Source organism: Copadichromis virginalis, linkage group LG12 (assembly GCF_057382275.1).
Source record: "Copadichromis virginalis isolate Kocher_CV1m ecotype Utaka linkage group LG12, C_Virginalis_male_GT1.1, whole genome shotgun sequence".
NCBI lineage: Eukaryota > Metazoa > Chordata > Actinopteri > Cichliformes > Cichlidae > Copadichromis > Copadichromis virginalis.
In genome coordinates, this window is record NC_140629.1 from 30,359,499 (window position 1) to 30,381,508 (window position 22,010).

A 22,010-nucleotide genomic window follows, 5' to 3' on the forward strand; every position below is an offset into this window, starting at 1 on the left:
CTGATTCAGAGGGCTGGGGGTTGGAGGGTGGGGCTGTCCGCTGGGCAGCAACAGAAGAGAAAACAAGAGTGTCACTCTCCTAATTTTGAGCAGATTACTTTTGGATTTTGCGCAAGTGAATGCAACAGAAATAAAATTCAGATTTGTTGTTGACATGTTATTACTGTTTTATAAAGCTTTAATCAGCTGATCAAATCACCTTCAAGATTCTATAAAATTAAATCAAATGGATTTAATTGGTTTGTGGTGTTTAAATATGACATTCTGTACACTAAAGATGGCAGTCCAATAATTAAATAATGCAATAATACCATGCTGTTGAAACAGATATATATAAGGCCAGGCTGTAAATTATTACAGTGTTTTTAAAATGACTTGTTAAGTGAAAAAAAAGCCACCTCCGAGTTCCGTACAGTTCTATTATTATTGGATTACTACTGCTGATGCACATTAATGTGAACAGTAATTATTTTACCTACTTTAACAAGTATTTTACAAAAGTGAATCATTTTATGCTCATCAATATTCATTTCTTTCCCCCGCATCAGGATAAATTTGTAAAAAATTATGAACCGGCTGTTAAAACCATTATTTAAATGTATGATGCAGCCATTAAAGAGAGAGAGAGTCAAATTTGAGTATTTCAGTTAGGTTGATGGGTAGACTGGATCTGCTGCAGGGATTGTGACTGGTTATTACATTGTAAGCTCTGTTTAATAAAAACAAAACACTAAACACGACTAATCGGGCACAGAAACAGTCTTTTACAGTAAGCTTCCTGTTTAATTGCAGAAATTTCTAAATAGAAACACAATTTTATATACTTATAGTGAGTTTGCCTCACTAAAATAATTACTTCTTTTTTTTTAAATAAAAGCAGAAAATGCCAACCAAAACATACATCTATCTGCTGTTGCACTTTAGTTGGAACATTACAAATTTGGGTTGTTGTTGGTCTAATGGCTTAGTCACATTAGAGTAAAAATAGGACATCAACTTTGTTACAGTTTGGAAAAAACAATCGGTAAACTTGCCACATCACAAACTATTGCCAGTAGTTTCTGGTCGTCCAGAGGTTGAGTGTATAACGCCATCAACCTCTGGGCGACCATTTTTGATCGTAAGGAAAACCAGGACGCCTGACTCCAAACTGACTGTAATCACTGTCAGACGGGTTGGTAAAGGTTCGCAAATAACTGCTGTCTAATAATCTGTCTCATAAATGCAGACAGATTGGCAACACGTTGCAATCAGTCTGCGTCACTCTACGCTGATGAGCGCAACTTGTCTTCGATGCCTCTCTTTGCAGTAGGGGAAGTGACTGAACTGGTTGCCTTCTGATTTAAATCCTATGTAAAATGTTGCTCAGCACTTGTATCATTTTGCAGGTAAATTGCCTGCAAAATGTATCAACCTGTAACACATACGTCACAAATTTTAAATCTGTGAGGTTCTGGCTGGACAGCTCATGTGAATCTGTCTTAGTAGACAGCAACATACCTGTGAGTTGCTGCTGATTTACCACTGTTGATTGCCGTAATATCACAAACAGATTGCATGAAATTGCCAGCCTGACCCCATTAAATCCCAAACTGATGCTGACTGATAGCAGACCTGCTCCACCTTATTGCCATTTTTTTCCCCATCTTGAAGCCCCAAAGTTGCTTTTAAGATGGCAACTTACTGGGCGAACACTTCTGCAGGCAGTCACACACCTGGTCCCCATCTTCGAAGCAACCATTTCAAAGACAACAAGATTGCAAGTTCATCGGACACAGTCACAATAATTTTGGGGCAGTGGTATGGTCCCCAGTCTAATGTGACTGAATGCACAAATAAGCACTGTGATAGCCCCACTTTAAGCTCTGAGACTGATTTGTTACAAAGTATCCCTTTTAGATGTTTAGATGAGTTCACAGACCTTCCAAAAATATCTGTGCTTTTAATCGGGGGAGTAAAATCACTTGTTTATTAGCAGTAAAGCAATTAGAAAACAAAATTTTTAATTCAAACAATCCCAGGAAATACAATTTAACTAAAACTTAATCTGCGTAGGATCAGATCATCTAACAGTGATTGTTCTGATCAAAAAAAGAGGAAAAAATAAGTTATTTTACAGCTTGAAAAGAAGGAGAACTATAAATGTGTTATGACTACACAGATGTTAAACACTGAAGGGCCATCTGGTAGGTAAAGAGAGCAGTTTTTCTTTCTTCTTCTGAGGTCTTCGAATTGGCTTATCCTATTAGAGGATGTTTAGGCTCAGTTCTCAGAAAAACAGTAAACAGAGAGGGGATACTGCAATGTGACACCAAAGCAACAGACTGGAGGCATTTAATAATTCTCAAATTGACCAAAAAACATTTAAAAACTGACAACAAAGTGAAGACTGTTCATTACTAAAGATATGAATTTAAGCCTGGGATTTGTTTAGTCCTGTGCTTTCATTAAATGTTAAATAAACGCAGAAACTGAACTTTTCTCGAGGTTTCATGAGTCTTTATTTGGGAACAAACTTAGTGGAAAAAAAAGAGGCTGTAGCTAGGTAAGTACACAGATATGTGTTAACTGCACACATGCACAGAACTCTGACAGCTGACCAATCAGTCAGCGAGCTCCTTCCAGCTAATATCTCTAAGCCAGGCTACACTGGTCTCTTACTTGACCTTACTGACATTTAACCCTAATCCTCAACACCTTAAATGCTATTTCAGGCCTCAGCTCTAATCTTATTCCCACCATGTAACTTTGTATCTACAGCTTGTTACTCTAGCAAAGCTGAATCATCTCAGCACTTTCTCCAGTTTCTATTGTTCCCTCGGATTTTATCAGTGACCGACTTTGCAGTTTCCTGCATGAGTCAGGGTGCGTTTCGTCATTGCATTAACGGCAACGTGAAATTTGCCCGAAACCAAATATGGCTCCGGCAGTGATCAAACTGCTCCATGCCAAAAGTTTGGCAAAACACAGGTGTTCCCTCTCTACGCAGCAACTATGTTTACTAGATTGTCCCTGTGAAAGACTCAGTTTTTCTCCTTTTTCGCTTTCGCGTGAAAGGTTTGTGTTTTGAGAGCTGCAAGCTGCCCACATAGTGTCGTCACTGGAGCTGCTTTCCCCGTAAACTGTTTGGATTCAATGAGCTAATCCACCTAAAGCGCTTGGCTCTGGGCCACGCAGCACACCAAACACACCATAATGTCTAAAAGGCTCAAATTTATAGGCAACTGTTAAATATTTACTACATATTAGCGACTGATTAATCGCCTGTTGCCTGCAAACTCACTGCAACGGCTTGTTAGGCCAAGGCTCGTAAAAACTACAATCCAACAAGGCGAATGGAGTAAATGTCACATTGTTGTGTTAGGTAAAATAACTCCACTGGGTGGTAAATCTATTATTTAATTTCACCTGTCTCAGAAAACACAACTTCGCCCTGATCCATCCTTCCTGATGTTCATGATATGTGTTGAAAGTAATTTAAAGCTGGCATCTGCACTACATGAAAGCCACATTACCTTCTGAGAGTGCAGCCAAACCACAGCTGTACTCTGCACATGTTCATCTGGTCTCCTGCAGAGAGAGGCAGTGCATGTCAGAGCCCTTTCTTTTTGTTATTCCTTGTTCTTCTCCACCTCGGATAGTAAATTCTCTACAAGGTCCACGAAAAAGGACAGTCGGAGCGTCATGTCTGTCAGTCTTCAAAGAGTTATGACAAGGGAGAGTCACTAGTAAAAAGCAGAAACTCTGATAGCCATCAGTGGGACGAGGACTCTAGTAAATGGAGCGCTGAGTCTAGACCACTTGAGACGAGCATGTTAAGGTCATACTCATAAAAGTACCCTAGACACTTCACTCCTTACAGGCCTGGAGGGGAAGAGACGGAGGGGGGAATCACCTGCACAGATGAGTCAGGAGATGCTGAACTGCAAGCTGCTACTGGGTCCCCATTACAGAGAGAGCAATAGCTCGCATGTGCAACGCATTATGAATGACGCTCACAGCAGCCTACACTGGCTGTGTGTGTGGCAGGTATGTAGGAAGGGAAGGGCAGTGGACTGAAATGTGACAAAGGTGTCATCACATAAAGAAAACGGGGGGAAAAAAGGCAAATGAATTTATAACTTCCAGTCCACTGAAGAACTAAACAGATCCTTCAGTGGCCACCACTAATTGACCTTTAGAAGGAATGCAACACCTTCTCCTTGACTGACATTTGCTTTTAGCAGCTCCTGCGGGATGGGGCAGTGGGCTGGTGGAAGGCGATAGTGAGGGAGGGGTGAAGGGAGATCCGCCATGCCCCCTGTCCCTCAGACAACAAAGAAAGTGAGTGATGTTTGTCTGAAAACCAAGAGCCGCAATCCCTCGTTTTGATGTGTGGGCCACCTGGGATGCGGGTCTCCGTCAGCACTCGGGCCGAGGAGAGAGGAAGAGAAACAGGACTCACACAGATCTCGTCCTCAGGACAAACAATCTCAGTGACAAGCCGGCCGCAATCCCACGGAAGTCACCCAACAGATGAGGCATTCAAACACGCAGAGAAAACAAGGGACGCTTAGGTGGCTACAAAGGGGCCAGAGCAGCACAGCATGGTTTCCTCCAAAGTTTGAGGATTAAAGTTTGATCCCTGCAAGAAACAAATTAATCTCATCTAAAACTCACAAATGGTAAAAAAAAAATAAAATAAAAAATAACATCATGAAGGTAGTCCTAACAAATATTTTCTTAAGCACTTTCTTAAGTTTAACTTTGAAGGATTTTACACAAACTTCAGCACTCCTGAGGTAAATATTGTGCTACTTTGTTTCCTTTACAAAACCTCAAATTTGGTTTCAAAATGCCCAATGCATGCATAATACAAAACAGGGGTTTTTCTCCTGCCTAACAAACTTTGGATACTTGGTGGAGATCATTTTGTATTGAGGTACACACCCAAATTTACCTCAATATTCCTGAAAAAGTGTAAAAGTAAGACGGTAAGCAGTATTTTGTCAGTACTCTAACACAGGACCATAAAGGAACAAATTTAAACAAAGACTACAGTTTTGCACATTTATCGTCTGGTGTGAAACTGAATTCACTCACACTGACCTGAGCTTTAGTTTTTAGGATTTATAGGTCTTGAGACTTGGGAAGCTTCACTAACACGCTCCTGCAGCAGACAAATATTTTTTTTTTGCATTTCCACATTGCAGAAAAACAAAAAATAAAGAGATAATGAGGAAGTCTGACTGCCAGTCATCCTAAACTAATGTGAATAAAGACTTCCTTGTTCCAATAGGATTAACTGGAAAGAAATGACTGTGGCAGCTGTCTGGTTTGGTTCCCAAGGGCCTCAATTTCCACTTGATTAACTGACATGATCAAATTACATGTAGACATTTAGACTAATTTAATATTCTCTAATGTTCATGTTTTTCTTGTGTGTGTGTGTGTGTGTGTTTTTTTTTTTAAATATAAGACTGTCAAATTAAAGTTTAAAGTAAAAAAGCAAACACTCTGATGACTCATATGGCATAACGATCCCGGCATGTCGCTGCAAAGCGTGAGTGCACTCACTCACTGCTTGGCAGGGGTGTAACTCGTTAAGCTTCTATCAGGTTTGAGCTGTTCATTAGTCTTATGGCTCGACCACAAACCCTTCAGGATCAACGTGCACGATAGGAGGGATTTCTCTACAGTCACATTTCAGCGTCTAGTGGAGGGAAGCTCTGAGAAATCTAGAAACACAGAAATCTGGCTGACTAAAAATGAGTGAATTACTAAGAAACTGCTGAATTTTTCATTAAAAGCAATTCTGGTTAAGACTCCCATATTCTCTAACAAGAGACTATTTTTTTTCTTTTTTGGTATTGTCTTTTAACCTAAAAGCAATTTCAAAGAGAAAGGCTTAATTAATATGTATTATTCATCAAATGAGCCACCTATTTTGACGTATGTGGAAACTCTAAACAACATGATTTTGAAATTTGCACCATAACTGTGGTTCATCTGCAACCGCTTTTCCATTAATCATCAGGTTAAGTTTAAACATATGAGATTGACACCTTCAGGGTAAACAAATCTATCGCTTTTGGTGCCGTGACAGTGGAAATGTCACGGTGCTGCAAATTTCTGGACTCGCCTCAATCATATCACAGATCTGGAAACCATTATTTAGTCCCGGGTACATTTCGTCACCAGCTTACATCATTTCGATGCGTTTCCGTCATTTGTGTTTGTTGTTCAAAGGGGTGTGAGAGTGTTGAAGGCAAGAGAGTGCTGAAACAAAGAGGGAACACCCCGAATAGACCCAAAGGTCCCGCTTGATTACAGACTGGTATCTTTCTCAGATTAAACGTGAGCGAAAGTGATTTCTACGCTCGGCGGAGAGCTTTTTTCTTTCCCCCTCACTACGAGGGGCCGAGAATGGTAAGCGGCCCGCACAGAGCATCGGCTGTGGGAGGCAGAGTCGGGGTACAGGGCCCAGATGGATGTCAGGGCAACATCTGTTCCACCTCCTAGCTGGATCTTATCAGGAGAAACGCTGCCACACACGCTGGACGGGAGAAGCCGGAGAGAAAGAGGCATTCTTTTCAGAGTTTAAAAAAACATGCCAGCTTTTGTTTGTCCTGTAAACGAAAGTTAGGTTCCCGGTCGGGTCACACATTTGCATTTCACAAAGCTCACAGGGTTCATTTTGTGGTGTGTGATAGCATTTGTTTATACTTTTGCTGTATGACATGAATTTCTATCTTTATACATTAAGTAGTAGTTGCCAAAATATGAACATAATCCAGTTAATATTCTTATAAAATTATATTTTGTAAGAATATTCAGTACCTAAAGTGCTTAAATTATAACCAATTTAACCAGTTGGCAAAAATGCTGCAGCTGTTGAATGCTGACATATTAAATGAATGCTGTCATTTAACATGTGAGTCAACTGCACGTGTACTTTTGTTGATATCTATTGTTTCTGACACCCATTTCAGGACTTCTGAGCACAGTGTGCTTATTCTACTCTTTGCTTTTATGCAACAGAAGTAACATGAAATACAAACAGCATATATTCCATAATGTTTTTGTTTTTTCAAACAAGCTCTTTGACCTGTTTTCAATTAAAGTGGGAGAGAAAGTGTGAGAGAAAACACACCCAGGCAGCTTTGTCGTCACTTCACATCACAGTTTTGCTAAAAAAGATGAAATGCTGCAAACATGACATTGTTTTATAAACCCACATAGCTTCTGCTTCCAACAATATGAAATATCCTGGAGCACCTTAAATGTTCAAATGAACACCGGCCGTGTTTGAACAGCACCTGATGGAAGATTTCCTGTTAACTGAAGTGTGTGTGTGTGTGTGTGTGTGTGTATACACACAACAAACTGTAACTAAGTTGTAAATGTGAGAAGAAAAAAAAAGCCCAGATAATGACGTGAATGCAGCACTCTTGATGTCAGAAAATCAAAACCAAAAAGACAAATGATAAACTATCATGAAGGCTGCAGCCTCGCATGGCGGATAATTGCTCGTGGTTGGCAGCTTTGAACTGTGTTGCGTAAGTTCAGCGTGCTTCTGTGCAGCGTCAGCCGCAGTCGTTCTCTAGAGGGCAATTTTCCTTGTTTTATCCTTTTGTTACAAATCACACCTTCACTTTATATTGCTGCCAACAATTAGGCTTGCCATAGATTTGTAGATCTCTTTGCATCTTCCTCCCTTCCTGTCTACCATTAATCAAGATTCATTTTAGTAAATTATAAATTATGCCTGCAGAGACTTGAATGTACTGTCTCCATCACAGTAAACATCCAGTTTCGGTTATTGTTGCTAGGTAATGTACTGTGAACGAAAATCGACTAGAAAAGTCTTGACAGACGACGATAGGGTCTGCTGCCAACAAGGACGAGACACTCCCCGAGCCAGACACCAGGCATTAAATGAGCAGAGCAGGTGAAGGTTTAGCGAGGAGAAGACCGTCTGCGTCTTCTTCAGGGGAATTAAATCACCTTTACAGACATGGAGACAGAGTGGGGAGAAGTGGAAGCGTGAGAGGTCCCTCGCCTCTCTTCTTTCTCCCGGGAGGGCTGCTCCTCTGAGGTCCTGGCCTCTTCCCTTCCCCTGGGCACTCGGCATGCCCACGCTGAGGGAGGGCTACTTTGGTGTGACCAAAGGGAAGCAGAGCGATCAAGAGTGAGACAGAGAGATGGAAAAAATCTGAGCAAAGAAAAGAAAAAAAAAAGAAAGAAAAAAGATAAGAAGAGGGAGAAAAAAGGACTTAAAATAGAAAGTGAGAGCGACAGGAAGAAAAAAGGGGGAGCGAGACGAGCGCAGCAGCCCATGGTTTGTCTCAGGGCTGCAGGAGCTTCCAGAGCTGGTGTGCAGCAGACTGAAGAGAAGCACGTCTGCCCCAGAGGCAGAGACTGGAAAACAGGATCAAAGAGTCGCCAGGGCAACCTGCATGACACACATTGTATTAAAGCCACACGGTTAATTTGAAAGAGAGGGAAGAAGGGCAAAAGGAGAAGAAAGGGGGAGGCAGAGGTAGCACAGAGAAGAGTATATTTATCAGGCACTCCTGTCTCACTCTGTTAACTTTCCACTCAGAACTTTCTTCAGCTGCTCCACTTTGACTCTCTCTTACTCTCTCTCTCTCTTTTTTAAACCTCTGGCTCAAACTCCTCTGTGTCATCTGCATTTTCCTGATTATCTCAGCTCAGGTTTCCACGGGTCATGCTAAATCACAAACCAGAGGTACTGTGAAGAAAACATGCAAACTTTCAATTCTTTAAATATTTTGTGCTAAAACATGAAATGCAAATAATCCATTATTCAAATATTTTCCCATTCATACCCATTTTGACCGTTTAAGAAGCAAAAGTGATCAAAATGCCAACAAGAACTGTGACGGTAATTTTCCTTTTAAAACGTAAATTGCCTTTTTTGAGACAAATGCAAGATGAGATAATAACAACAACAATGTAAATACTGCATTTTTAAAGGTTTGGGTAATGAAATGACATGAAAAGGCCAACAGATCCCTAGTCAACAGATTTATTTTGCTTTCAAGCAAACAAATGTATCATTCTCACATCAGGTACAAAAAGTGGTTAAATCTCTACAAACCTGACAAAAATACTAATCAAAATAACAACAAACAATACAGAGTACGCAGGAAGGAGGAGGGGTGAACATTATTCATAAGCACATCTTCGGGACAACCACACACCTGTGGCACAATGAACATGACTCATTTTAAGAGGTGTGGAGTCCACCTGAGGGCAGCCGCACTGAACTGGCTCATCTAGGCCAAAGAAGCCCCATCGAGCAGTAATGGAGACAGGGAGCGGAGCAGGAGTGGAGGGGTAGTGTTGGTTTGGATGAAGTGGGGCAGAGGTACGTGATAAACAGCAGACGGGGAGGGGTCTTCAGACAGTTGGAAGGCATTAGTGTGTCGGACAGCGACTTGTCAGATGCAGCTGTTGCTGTGGCTGATTGATAGTTTGTATTTCACCCAGATGGGAGTCTGCAGTCACAAGCCAATGCTGAAAGGGATTATATCAAATTCAAAAGAAAAAAAAACATACTGTAAAAAAACAAAAACATCATCAAAAGTGACAATTTTAGTGTTAAGCAACCAAGTCCATTACATTTCTCTACTTCTGGAGAAATCCAGCCTGGTCAATCATTGTTTTTTGTTTCTTTTTTTCTTCTTTGATTTGAAAAAATTCCTAAGTGTGACTCGTGTGTGTATGACATATAAAAAAATCTGAATGCAGCTCTAAGAGGTTAAGATACAGAGCTAGAAAATATATCCTAAGTTGCACATTTACAAAAGCATTCAAACTCATTTCCACTTTCTCTGAAAGAATAATGTCTCCATAAACTCACCTAACACTAGTCACATGATTAGTAGTACTTGTGTATGGCTGCACAGGAGGGTACACAGCAATATACTTGTCTGCATGTACATAAGATACTCCATGAGATACTCAGACTACACTATTCAGATTAGATATTCAGACACGGTGTGACACACCGATATGTAACTACCGTTCATAACACAAGGCTTTGGACTATGCACTCCAATCACATGATGGCATTCGCTGTTACAGAGTCAAAAGGAGAAGCACACTTGACAGCCATACAGTACTTCTCAGTGGAAAGAACTTCAACCATGCCCACCCAAACATCCTGTAAAGTAATTAGTGGAGATGTTAAACATATCTACAGACAACCTGGGCTCCACTGTGTGTGTGTGTGTGTGTGTGTGTGTGTGTGTGTGTGTGTGTGTGTGTGTGTGTGTGTGTGTGTGTGTGTGTGTGTGTGTGTGTGTGTGTGTGTGTCTTAGTGCTCAATAATGACCAAAGGAATGCCATACCTTCCAAATGCCATTGATTTAATCACAATGGCACAAACAGCAGTAAACAAGATTTCTGTTGTCGGCAAAGTTCAGTGATTTCTTTTGACAAACTGCTTTACGCTGGGTGGGTTTAACAGTCGCGCTCCTCTATCAGGCTGTAGTAGTTGACTGTCGCTTGTGCACGCTCTTCCAATTTGAAAAATGAGACCGCAGTGAAGGGAGGATAACATACAATACACATCTCACAGAGAGAAACCAACAACTGCTGTATTTTCTTGTGTGTGTGTGTGTGTGTGCGCGCATGTGTGTGAGAGTGCATGTGTGCACATGTACATGGGCACCAGCAGGATGTGTTGGTGTTTAACCGCTAATGTCTCCTAGCATTAGCAGCTTTAGCATCATATCCTTGCCGGCTCTGTGTCTTTGTCCTCCAACAGGCTAATGAACTGACCGAAGCTCTCCTTCACCGCCTCCATGCTGTCAGTGGTGCTGCCCTCCAGGATCCAGCGCTTTCCTCGGGCCAGCGGTTCCAGCTCAAAGTACTTCTTGATCTGCGGCCAAACACACGATGCAATCAGCTAAAATAATCATTTGAAAAAAGTAAAATCTTATATTTAGCGTCTAACAACAGCTCCTGTTTTCAATACGAATAAAAAAAAATATGAATCAACATTTTAATTTCCCCCCAGAACATCTCTGATCAAATTCAAAGTATAAAAAGTTCAAATAAAGCAAAAACACAATCGTCAAACTACAGCTTGTAAAGGCATGTAAGCTGGCACATTTTCATCTCATATCCTCACCACACTAGGTCAGTTCACACATTACGTCACCCTCAAACATGTGGCAGAAAGTAACTGTATAACGTTGTGCTTTAGTAACACATAAGACTGAAGACATAGTACGTTTTTTAGACCGGTATCCAGTAATTGCTGCTGTTCGACCTCCCCCCACACACCTAAATGAAACACAACAGCCTCTTCATCTGACGAATAAAAGGGTTGGCACTGCTCTTTGTAACAGTTATTATAAAGTTCATATGCTGGCTTTTGGCTGCTCTTGACAGTGGGGGTGCTGTGAGGTTCAGGGGAGAACCAGAACCAGCTGTTACGTAAAAACAAATCTCAGCAGAGGGAAACAATGTCTTAGACCTCCACTGAAGGTACTGCAGGTTGTTAGGGTTTCTGACATTTTCAAGCTGAGAGATATGGAAACAATTTTTTTGCCCGATGTGAACCCAGTTCAGCCATCTCCTCCTGTTTGCCTTATAGCCAGTGAAGAATGCACAAAACCAAATGTGTACTGTCAGCAGCTCTGGGAGAAAAATGCAAAGCTTCAAATGTAACAGATGCAATAAAAACACAATTTCCCACCTTATTAACTAATTTAGTCAGTTTCATGCTCAGTTTGACAATGGTGTATAGACTTGCAGAAATGTACACAATGTGTAACAGACGCTGGGTTGAAATATATGAATATAGGCATCTCTATTTCACACTCATCTTTATTAGAATATTAAGCTACAAGCTAAACTACTGCGTTTTTTCGAATGCAATATTCACATTGAGTATTGACTGGCTGGAAAGAGGACAGCACAAAGCTATGCTCTGAAGCTATTTAAAACATTACATTAGCTATTATCAATTTAATTGATTTCTTTAGTGCTCATTTCTACACATTTCTGCAAATATCAAACCGAGATTAATGACTGCAGACAACCTCAGTGTTCTGAATTATACAAGAAAACATGTGCAGCAAATAAACACCACAAAGTCCACAAGGATCGTCACACAGTCAAATTACTTTTCAACTTCAAGTGAAATTGCTTTTGTCTAGACCGTGCTGGGCTGTCTAGCTGTGCCATGGTGTGTGGCATGAAGAGGACGGAGAGGAGGAGGAGGGGGTGCGCACTCTTTGTGTCTGCTCAAACCCAGCCAGCCATGCCAGCGAGTGGGAGAGTGAGTGCCGTCTCTGCCCCCCTGAGCCGAGTCTCTGTCCGGGTGTAATGTGAGTTTAATGACAGATTAAGTCACCTCAGCCGCGTTTGGCTCAGAGGCCTGGCTAGAAAGCCGAGTGGACCCAAACAGTGTTAACAAATCTGTCTGGGTAACTTGAGCTGCCCTAGCCCAGGCTCTAGCCCCAGACCTAGACTGTAGACGATGTGGCTGGCTGCCTGTCTGGCTGGCTTACTTGTCAGCCTGTAGCCAAGGCCCTCTTCTGGAAGACTTTGGCCCCTGCACTGGCAGACAGTCAAAAGTCCAGAAGTGACCTCTGTGCAAGTGCAGACAGGCTCAAGCTTCTCTCACTTCCCCTCACGGGCCAATAGAACACACCCAGGGGCATCTCATAGTGTGGCAAATACCTTCTTTAGCACTGTGCGACAGATGAGCGGCCTTACCAACGACGGCAGATGACTTCTAAAGTTTTCAGTGCAGCTTTACACTTATGTGCGCATGATAAAACCACTAATCTGTGATCTCAAACAATCCCCTTTTTACTTAATAGCCAACTGATATGAACACCTTCTTGCGAGCTACATTTCATCGACACTGCATATCAAATCCAGAGACTTTAATCACACAATTCAGCCATTATATGCTGCTAAAAACACTGCCTCAGTATTACATTACTGAAAGAATCAGCAATGTAATGCAATCAGCAGTGTGGCCCAAACCAGTTTCTCTGAGATTAAATCCTCCTAAGCACACTTATGCTTGCTTAAGGAATTGCGTGAGGCAGTGGTATGGGTAAGCCACACAAGACGTGGATTGCCAGATGGCTCCAAGGATGACCACTGGGTCATCCAGTCTAGCTTCTTCTAGGTCATACAGACCGGAGCGTCTTGCCTTGTGCATGTTAGAAAGCAGCTTATACATGCATGAGGGTGTCAAAAATTCTTTAATCGCTTGTGTCTGTGTCAGCCGAGTTCCTGCTGCTCGAGCCTAGTCATGCTAGCCAACAGTCTGCGCTCTCAGGAGGACAGACATGAAACCCAGGAAAGGTGAACTCTTTGGTAACAGCCCTGAATAGTTAGTAACTTCTGAGACTATGAAAAGTCTAAAGAATGGGAATGTGTAAGGAATCTAACATACCCAAGGGGCAGAAGACAGACATATACAATAATGTTAAAGCATGATTTCTTTTTGGAATATGAGCCTCGACTTAAGTAAATGAATTATAGATCTATTTTTTAGGTTGTATAATTTGTGACCCAGTGTCCGCAAGGAGTGGCTGTATAATATAGTCAGCTAAGCTTAAGCTCCAAACCTGGCAAGCCTACTTTGGGCTATTTAAGATACCCAATGGGCATATATGGCACGTGCATCCAGCTGCTCCCTGACCTGTGCCAGATTACTGCATGTATGGTCACTCTTGGCATCATGCCATGGCAAGAGGATCTCCTGGCAGAATAAAAGAGCTTTAATGAGCTCTGCTCTGGCCTCTTGACCAACTAAACAAACCGTGGAGCCACCTAAAGGGGCAGGGCAGCTATGGAGATACCCGATATTGCTGTCTGATACTACATGTGAAGAAAAAAAAAACCCTAACAAATTTATATCCTCTCCTCTGCAGTTGTCTTCACCTTCTAAAAAGGCATAAAGTAGAGCAGGTGGCAGTGGGCTCAGATGTCTATATTTTAAATTATAAAGCAGAGAAAAAACAACAAAAACTGTCAGAAGTTTTTTCTCAGTATGCTTATTTATCATATATTTAGGTACACCAGTACAGTTTCAGCTTCTCCCAGCATGCCCTGGATAACACACACACACACACACACACACACACACACACACACACACACACACACACACACACACACACACACACACACACACACACACACACACACACACACACACAAAAGAAGAAGAGGACGAAAGAAAGCAGCACCCACTCAATCCAGACAGATACTAAGCTTCTCTGTCAGGCTGGCCAGACATTCAGGTACTGAAAGTAGACGATGCGGTTGTGATTTGCTGATTATTACCTGTTCATTCTTGCACCACAACTATCAAGAAACCCAAAAAACACAGCTCCTACCATAAAAAAAACCCTTCCGAAATGTATTAAACCATCACACTGTTGAGACAAAACCGACACAGCATCACAGACAGAGTACACAGAGAGCTGATACATAACTAAATGGTATGTAACCTAATGTGACTCACTTTTGTTGTAGTGTTTCCACAGCAGTAATTACCTCCAAAAAGTCAGTTTCATGGATCCTTTTCATTATTTTATTGGTACGCAGTGTTCCTTGTAGTTATTTCTGCTGTTGAATTTGTGCTGGGTAATTTGTGGTTAAGCACCTTTTCAACAGTGCGATGGCAGAAGTCCAAGTTAACACGGTGACATTAACATGTTCAGGATCTTTCTGATAAAGCTTACTACGGTTCAGTAGGTTGGTGCTATGTGGGCGTATTTAAGAAATCTCAAGTCGTTTTTAACATATTTGCAGAGGTTTACAACAAAGCCAGATGAAACAGATTTAGATTTGTTGGATACACTCCTACAGCAGATTAGAACCGAAAGAAAGTTAAATGGTCTGTGCTGTAAGCTTTCCATTTCTCATGTATGGTTAACACTTTCCTCGGGTTATAAAAGCCTGAAAAACAAACAAACAATTCAATTAAATAGAGTTTTATCAAATAATACTAATAACATCTTACTGTTTAAGTAATAAGACCATAAACAGAAGAACACAGAATGTTAATCTGAGAAGACGTCAAAACCTAAAGAGAAGCCGTTAAAAATACTCAGACAAGTTATGATTTCCTCCACACAACATCAAAACTGTTTTTTGAAACAAGAAGTGCTCATTGGTCAACCAACAGTTTCGGCCTAGAGCTTTTAATTAGGCTAAACTTCAGCAGAACCCTTTTTAAACAAAAAGAGCATCACTTCTGCTCACAGGATGTGAGCAAAACACATCTTTTTATTATGTGTATGCAAATAAATGAATAACATGGCCTTCGATGCCCTTCTCCTAATATTTACCATGACAACATATCTATGAAGCGTCACTGTCACATGTCAAAACCTCACCACACGAGCAGGCACAAAACTGGAGAGGGAAGCAATAGGGGGTCTCTTAACCAGGGAAAGTGGCAGACTCAAATATCCAAGACAATCAATTACACCATCCCTTGACATGTTGGCCCCTGTGAAGATATCAGTCACTTGGAAAATGGCCCACACTGGCGACTGCATTGAAACGGGAGGGTAATGTGAGATCCACTCACCATATAATAGATATGCCTTTGTTTGCTTTTCCGCCTTACCTAAAGAGCCTTAAAGACATGAGAAAGCCTGGAGGTCCCCAAGAGAGGAACACCTGGGAAGCCTGTGAATAAACAAACACTGTGCCTCAAATTGAGGGAGGTGTGAATCTAAACAGCCCACTGGCCAGTAAATAAACCCCAAAGCCTATGTAAGCACCTATTTAAAGCTATAACACTTTCAGTAATGGACTGAAGATTTTGCATCTAAGGTGGGCAAGTAAAGGTGGATCATGACCTGATCACTTGTTTGGTTAATGTATTAGCAGTAAGTAGGGCATGAAGTGAGCACTGCAGAATCCCTCTTTGAATATAGTTGAGACAGCCAGCAGCTGGCACAGCACAGCGAGAATACAATAATAGAGCTCAACAGGATCTCCATACCAAACCCTTTCCTATTGTGTGTGCACAGCAATATATATACAAGGGCTTCCCCCAACCAAAGACTTTCCCAGCCATTAGTCGCGTAGTCATTGCATGTTGTTGATGATATTAATTAAAACATTTAACTATATTTTTGGGATTCTTTTAAAAACGGTTTGAGTTGCTGAGCCCAGAAGAGACACTACAAAGGGTAACACTGTTGATGCTTTGCTAAATCACAGGGAAAAATGTCATATTCTTGGGGTTTTACCTCTCCGAAAGATCCAAAACTTTAAATTGCCTGCAAATCATATATACTCATCTAATAACAGCAGACACCAGTCTTTACATGTCAAAGCTGCCACATCACAAAAGGTTTGAGGTTTTGTTGTGCATCTGTATGTTTCCAGTCAAATCCCACTTAAACGCTATGGACTACGAATCTCGTCATCAACCAAGCTTGGGTCCATTTTAAGGGAGCAGTGATATGATTTACATGCCTCCACTGTTGTACAGCAGAATAATAGCTTTGCTTTTAGATGCATTTTGTTCAACTTTGTGTACATAAACTGACTAACGTGGCCCAGTGGACGTTTGTTGCCTTACCCTACGCTCTACACTGACCAACAGACAGAGGTGAAATGCCAAATACACAAAAACACATTAGCTGTCTGGTAGCAATTATATTTTTGAGGGATACAGAAATGGAAGCAATCAGCTTTTGTATACTAAAGACCACAGCAATCATCAATAAGAAGCAGTGCACAGCTGAAGACCTTGATGTTTCAAGCTGCAGTAGATTTAGGGCGCACTCAGGAATGCAAAGATCCATGAAGAAACCTACAGCTGTACTTTGAAGCAAATAAAGAAAAATGGATGTAGGGGGTTTAAGAACACACCAATGGTGTCAAAAAGACATATTGCAAAGACTTTAAACCTGAATTCTGAGCATGACAGGAGTGAGTGGGACAAACAAAGATGTGGACTTTGAGTTAAATCCTTTCATTTGCTGTGGAAACAATCCAGGTCTAGCAAGCATGTAAAAGCGCTGAGGCCACCCTGGAACCAGACCAGAGTTGTAGAACTGTTGGAGCAGGCAAAAAATGTCTAAAGTCCCAATGTCACAATGTAAAACCTGAGCAGCCTTGAGATTTACTGTCGTGTTCCACTCAGGTGAGACCACAGGGCTTCCCTTGGGCTCAGCTTAGCGCGGGTTCAAAGTGATTCACTTGCAGTACACTTTTCTTCAAAGCCAACTGACCACTGCCAGATCAGAGTTATCCTCAGAGGCTCTGTAAATCAAGGATGCACAGGGGACATTCTTACAGACTCCTTCACCGTGCTCCTTGGAACAATGTTATTGCTTTTAAGAGGTTACACAGTGATAATGTTCTTTCCATATAAGCATTTTGAAAATTTATCTAGAAGATGTGCATGAGAAAATTCCCATTTGGACAATGAACAGGTAGATCTTTTTTTTTTTTTGCTTTGTTTTTACAAGCACAGAGGTATTTGCTTTTATTTTTCTTGCAGCAAGTCATATGACTTCCAAAAATGTCTGGCTTCCTCATGGGTAAATGATGCATGTTTCAAATTTGGTAGTGACAACATCAGATGCAGTGTTTCTGCAGAACACATCCTTACATATCTACATAGGACAAAAGGGAAAAAAAAGAAAAAAAAACATGGCATGGTATGTGGCATAGTGAGACAAGGGTCTAGAGGACAGGCTAAAAATATCTAAAGCAATCTGACCAACAGAAAAATAAGTAATGACTCAAAAACACCAGAGGAAAAAAAACCAGGATGGCAACCTCTTTGGTGTCCCGGTGAACGCACTAGATTTTGTTATTTTTAGCAACTGATTGCAAGAAAACCTTTTTCCAAACAATCGCAGTCCAACTTGGATTAATGGCAGTCACTCTGAGTCAGACTGGCAAACGTTTGCAAATTAATTTCTATTCCCCTCTTGGAATGGAACAACTAAGGAAGATATCATTAGTGCTTCAAAGTTAAAATGAAAAAGTTCTTCTCTGAATTTAATAAGCTGATGTCATGAAATGGGCAATTAGAGGCCTTAAAGCTGTGGCTGATTAGTTTATATGCTGATATTGGTACAAAGATGTCCAGAAGATCATTTGAGAAAGGAAAAGATAACATGCTAAAATCATACCTGAAAAACAGGGCGCACTTAATTTCATAAGCTTCTGATGCTATATATATTTAGATCACAACATCTAAGAGACCTCTTTGGTTGTGGTCGCTGGCATATATCGTTAAGTGAAGCTTAGAGATGAGGTGATGTTACAGGCCAGAAGCATGAATGGCATTTTCTATAGAGTGTGGGCTGGGGGCAAAGGGGAAGGAAAACATCCGCCCTCTTGTGCAGGCTGGAGAATAATTGGCAGGTTCAGTACATGGAACAAGGCCCCTTCACCAGGGTTTGACCTGCAGGACACTAAGAAACGTCTGCGAGGGTAGAATATTTGGGAAGTGTGTGCAGTGGGTGGGGGGGTGCGTGCGCATGTTTGGCTTGCCTTATTAAAGATTTACAGTATCTCAATTTATGAAAGGCCAAGGGCTCCCTGACAAGGAACATCTGGTCTATGGGACTTAAACGGGTGAGCTGGCGTCCTGCCCATGCTCCCTGCTGCAGGGGCCAATGTGCCAGCACCTTCCTTTAAGCCCGCCCTTTCTCTCTTCTTCTTGGGAAGGGGGCTGCCTTGCTGTAGCAGCCCACACAGAGGGTTCTCAAAGCCCAGGAGGTCTGTCCCAAGCCACCGCCTCCTTCTCCAGGACCCCCCTAGTGGGACTGTCCACCCCTTTCACTCTGAAGCCCCCCTTTCACACTGCAGTTCTGACAGTTAACCAGCTTGAAAGCTGCAGCAGGCCCCCGCTTCAGCACACAGCACGCGGCAATAGAATCAAAGTGCTCCACTCCTGCAAAAGATTTAAACCATGCGTCAAGTTGGAGTCTGTACACACACCCTCACATAGCAACTTCTCTTTGCAACGCTTACTCTCACAGACACAGACGTGCAAATCAAAGGCTATCAAATTTTTTTCATTCAAGGTTGCAGGCTTTCATACTTTTTTTTGTTGCTTTGGATACCTTCTCATATTTATAATCGTAATCACATAATCAAAAGGAATCAAAAGCATACATGAACATGTTTGCTTGTAATGTGTAAACTAACCACAACAAAGCTTTCCCCCCCCCCCTAAAAACAACCAACTGGCAGGCAAAAAGGACGAAAGACCAATCAGAAAACAAAAGCTATGATGAAACCAAGGCTTGTTTGTTCAAAACACACATTTCCCAACATGTGTTCCAGCTGCTTCAAGCAAATTTCACTAATTAAAGTGCACGCCACTCTATGAAACCAATTTTCGGGAAATTTACACATCGGTGGTGTCTCTGTGGATATGCATGGTTCCGAAGCTCATCATCAAACATGAGGTTTGATGTAGTTTAAGAAATGTGTTTGTTTTTGATGCATGGTTCAATACCCTTAGTTAGAGAACTGCTTCTGTCTGGTTTTAATCTCTTCCATAATAAGAAATCAGTAGTGTATACCCAAAACTGTGGATCAGTACAAACAAAAGCAGCCATAGCCACACACGATCATTTTCATACCACAACAGGCAAGGATGAAAGCCAATCCTGTTCTTCTTATCGCATCAATTAATTATCAATAAAGCCAATAATGGCCTTTAACACTAAAGCATTTAAGAAGTTAAGAACAAACTTCTGTGAAGCCTGGATATAAATCTACCAGGAGCCCCACATTTGTGAAACAGTGCTATACCCATCAAACTTTTAGAAAACTTGTGAAAAAGGGTACATTTCAATGGATGAAAAACTCAATGGAAGGGAACCCCCCGAGATTCCCAGCGTTTGATCCATGTGAGTCAGCAAGGGAACTTTGGGGTCAAATCGCATACTGAATAGGCTTTTCGGAAGTCTTGTCCTGGCTTGTGACGGCCGGTCGTCCGACCCTGCTTGACCGAAAACAAAGGGAGGGCCACTGACCACAATTGGGAAAGACGTGATTCTTTTCTCCTACAGAGGAAAGTACGGTGCTGAATAGGGTCTGGCTGTCTGAATTGCGCTCCAAACGGATTCTGAGAGTGAGGACCCACTAGGGTCAGGGTTCAGAGGCATTTGACGTGGGCTATGGGAAAATGCGTGCACAGTGCCCACACAACCTGCCAACTGCCCTCTCACCCACAGTGCCCCTTAACCTCCCAGAGGGACAGACCACCTGCCCAGGGATGACAGGACGAGAAAGGCGGTATGGGTGGGAAAAAGAAAGAAAGCAGAAATGAAGGTGGGCGGGAAGGCTGCGCTAGTGGGTGAGACAAAGATGTAAGAGAGATAAAACATCAAAGAAACAAGTAGTCTCTAAGTAACTTCACATACTGGTCTTCCAAGGTCTAGCACACATTCTCCAGGGGGTAATCAATATGTGCTGCTTGACTGATTTTCCAACTTTTGCATCCCAAGGTGGGCTGGATGAAGCCCCGGTTACATGTCTGTAAGATCTCTCTTGAGATTTGCAGTGCTTTTTTTTGTAATCACTCACAGACTACAGCACATGGAAACAGAGGTTAATAGCAACATGGAAATGTATGTTACAGTACCCCTAAAAGTGGCTCATCATTTATCAAAGACTCAGGTATATCTATCAGCTAAAACATCTGGAGTCAACTTTTCCCTTCTCAGGAGTACAGTTTCACATGGGACCACCAAGAAAGAGAGTTTATCAGCCCAGTCTGCTCTGAATCTTTTTTTTTGTAAGCACTTTCTGGTTATCACTACCAGGAGTGACAACATCCTGCTATGTCTGTTCCACCATCTGTAAGAGGATATGACCAAGCAAGAGTCAGGAGCAGTGTACCACATGCAAAATGCAAAGGGGACGGTCACGCCGGTGCTATCACCAAGGATAAATTCCTCTGTCCTGTTGTTAAGAAACAAAAGTGTTTTCTCAAGCCCATCTTATTACGGTCACCAAGAAATATTGATAGAAAAAAAAATCATATTGAAATGCAGTGTGAGTTGAGGGGAAATCAAAAGTATCAATTTAAAGTGTAAAAAGAACCAAAAACCTGACGGGACTTGTAGAGTTCTAACACCTTGAAACATCTCTGCATTAAATTACAATACTACCTGAGTGAATTGGAAAAATGAGAGCACAGACTGATTAATTGTAATAGAAGACGTAAAGGCAGACACTGACATTTAAAGACAGCTTAATTGCAAGAGTCTGTTGGAAAATCAAGCTGTCAACGCCGTGTTTTACCAGAGAAGATAGAGTCATCTAAGTGCACATGGTGGGGCCACTGGCTGGAGACACCTCTTAAAAAAAATATCACGCGCTGCTTTACATGGAATGTCACACTTCGGAGTGCCATGCGGTTCACCTAATCAACTGACGGGAGGGAACTGAACTCAGAAACTACACCGAACCGTGTGCGGATTGTGTGAAGTGTTAGCAAGCATATCTGTGTGAGATAAAAATCCACCATTAAGTGCATGTTGTAGACTTTCATCATCGCTATTCAGTTACAGTTACATACTATTCTAGTGTTTCAGTGCTACCGGAACACAAAGGAATGCAGGACTGTAATCTCATTCCTACTGTATGTTTCCCCAACCAAATGATATTTGTGTGCTCTGTACAACAGCATGGACCTCGATTATGACGAGCAAATATGAAGTGAATACATTTGATGCTACTGGCGTCTGCAAGAAGAAGTTAAATATTACTCACAAAACTGAAAGTCAAACGAATAACAGCCAGCAGAGTGGAAGAGTGCATTTTATAAATCCATAGAAAAGTGTACTCTTATTAAAAAAACACCTTCAAGAAAAGACACTGGATGAACTTACTCTAATAAGCAACAGATCACCAACATATCGTTTATGTAAATGGCCTGAAAATAATATATATATATTTTTTATCATCTGTACAGATAACTGCTGTTACAATGCTGTCAACGTGTCCGGAGGCTAACTCAAGCT

General features: G+C 41.6%; 1 protein-coding gene across 5 annotated transcripts in view; it reads right to left on the reverse strand.

Moving 5' to 3' along the window:
- Positions 1-9,017: 9,017 nt before the first annotated feature.
- The window catches only part of LOC146697313 (ADP-ribosylation factor-like protein 15), a 102,622-nt gene continuing 89,629 nt past the window's right edge, over positions 9,018-22,010 (reverse strand). For 3 of the 5 annotated variants that reach the window (XM_085476005.1, XM_085476000.1, XM_085476004.1), the window contains one exon: positions 9,018-10,891. In XM_085476005.1, the coding sequence (XP_085332131.1) occupies positions 10,739-10,891 (153 nt within the window). In that variant the 3' untranslated portion in view covers positions 9,018-10,738. The remainder of the gene's footprint in view (positions 10,892-22,010) is intronic. The other 2 variants (XR_014923386.1, XM_085476003.1) reach the window with 2 other exon arrangements.